This window comes from Bison bison, unplaced genomic scaffold (assembly GCF_000754665.1).
Source record: "Bison bison bison isolate TAMUID 2011002044 unplaced genomic scaffold, Bison_UMD1.0 scf7180017864105, whole genome shotgun sequence".
NCBI lineage: Eukaryota > Metazoa > Chordata > Mammalia > Artiodactyla > Bovidae > Bison > Bison bison.
This window is the reverse complement of record NW_011494677.1, coordinates 1,322,965-1,324,978: the sequence shown is the minus strand read 5'-3', so window position 1 is coordinate 1,324,978 and position 2,014 is coordinate 1,322,965. Positions and strand designations below refer to the sequence as shown.

At 62.1% G+C, this 2,014-nt stretch overlaps 1 protein-coding gene across 1 annotated transcript in view; it reads left to right on the top strand.

The window, feature by feature from the left end:
- GPR124 (G protein-coupled receptor 124) overlaps positions 1-2,014 on the top strand; it is a 46,638-nt gene that overhangs the window by 12,564 nt on the left and 32,060 nt on the right. Inside the window, exon 3 of the mRNA XM_010838849.1 lies at positions 4-44. Within this exon, the coding sequence (XP_010837151.1) occupies positions 4-44 (41 nt within the window). The remainder of the gene's footprint in view (positions 1-3; positions 45-2,014) is intronic.

Sequence of the window (2,014 nt, the reverse complement as noted above, 5' to 3'; positions counted from 1 at the left end):
GAGCCTCCCGAGCCCGGCCTTCTGCCGAACAGCACCGTTACCCTGTGAGTACCCTACTCGGTCCGGCCGGGCCCCAGTCCCGACGAAGGCACGACAGGAGACTAGACGGGAGGGCTGGGGAATGGGGGACAGAGACGATTCCACCACTTCAGAGACTTCGGGCCTGAGTCCAGAAGCCGAGAAAGGAGGCTTGGGAGAAGCAGGGGAAAGATTAGGGCTCCAGGCGTGGAAGGAGGGAGGAAGGAGCACTGGGGACGGATGCGCCCCAAAGAGAGGCACCGCGGGGCGCCCACTCACCTGTACAGGTGAAGGGGAACGCGCGCTGGCGGGACGCCCAGACCCCTTGGCTTTCTAGCCGGGGCTGGCGTTGCGGACTTCGGGGACCTAAGGTGGGTGGGATGGGAGGAAGGCTCAGCGGAGATCGACGCCTGCGGCCCAGTAGGTGCCTGTGGTCGTCACCACCGCGGACGCGTCCCTGGACGCACTGGGGGAGTTTCCCGGGTTCAGCCCGCGGGCCTGGATCCTCCAGATGGGGGCGCCCCATCCGACCCCGGGGCCTGCCAGCCCGGCTTGCAGCCCGTCTCTCTAGCTCAGGCAGGAGGGTGGGTTCGGAAAAATGTCTATCCTTGGGGTGCAGGCGCTTCTAATGTGAACGAGAACCCCCGGCGTCCCGATTCCTCTTGGGCCCCTGTCCCGCCGCGCGCATCTGTGAATTGACCTGTGCTCCTAGTCCTGCATCCCTTCCTCCTCCCTCCCTTCTCGGATGTGAAGACGAACTTTGGCCGTTTCGCGATTGACTTCTTCGCGCAGATTGCAGAGAAAGAAACCTGGCGGAGGGGAAGGAGGCTGCCTCCCAAACTCCCTCCGTCATCCCGTCGTTCCCTTCTCAGCCCGGGCCTTATTAAGCCCTCATTGGCAACCGGCTCTGCCCGCTGCGCCACAACCCGACCCCCAGCCTCCCCAACGAGGGTCCGAGATCCCGCCAGCCCGCAGGAGAATTAGCGACCGCTCCCCACCGCAGCGATTTCCTGCGCGGACCACGTGCTCGGAGCTCCACGCATGCCGTGGAGTGGGGGGTCCGGCCCTGGCGGCGGCCCCTTCCTGTCCTGTCCTAGACCCAGCCTCCAAGCCGCTTCCCCTTCCCTGTCCTCCTGACCCTGGTGGCGACCGTTTCCCCACCACCCCTTGCCCTGGAGTTGGAGCTGGCTCAGGGTCTATCCGATTGTGTCCAGAACAATACAGTAACGACTCTGGTTGGGTGAGTTCAGAGGCTGTGCGCTTCCTGACAGGACACGACTGGTCAGCCTCTGACGTTGGCCGCCTGGCCTGCATTCTCCCCAGCCTGGGGTGGGTGTGTGCCTGTGTGTATTAGCGGGGTGGAAGCCGTGTCCCTCTGCTCTCTCCCGGGTTCCCGCCACTCAGGGGATAGGGCCATGGCCTGGGAAGACAGCTGTGGCAGCTGATTCCCGTCCCCCTGAGAGTCCACTGGTGTGGAAGTGTCCAGACAGGCCTGGGCATTCCCCAGCCCACTCACTTCTGGAGGAGAAAAATGCTTGCTGTGTGGAATGATTGGGCCAGTGTGTCTGTGTGAGTCCCTGCTGGGCGATGAGAATTGAGCTCCGAGAGGGGTGTGTGTGCATGTGTGCCCTGGATCTTTCAGCCCTGCTCACACACATGTGCTGCCATTAGGGCATCCTAACGTACTGACGGCAGAAAGAAGGGGAAAAACATTAAAGGTGGTTTTGCAGCACATCTTAGAATGATTGGGCAACTAATGCTTTCCAGCCACGGCTAATTCCCATGGATGCCACTCCAAGGAGACAGCGTGGGGTGAGAAGATACGTTCTCAGCAAGAGAGACGCTGGGTGAAAAGATATGGGGATAGGGTGGCAGCCAACAGGACTCCTAGCTCACCTTCCCATCCTTAACCATCCCCAGAGGAAGGGCCGCCCCCCTTTTGTCCCAGGCCACTGACCTACCTGGGCCAAGATACCTTCCAAAGGACAGCCCCCCA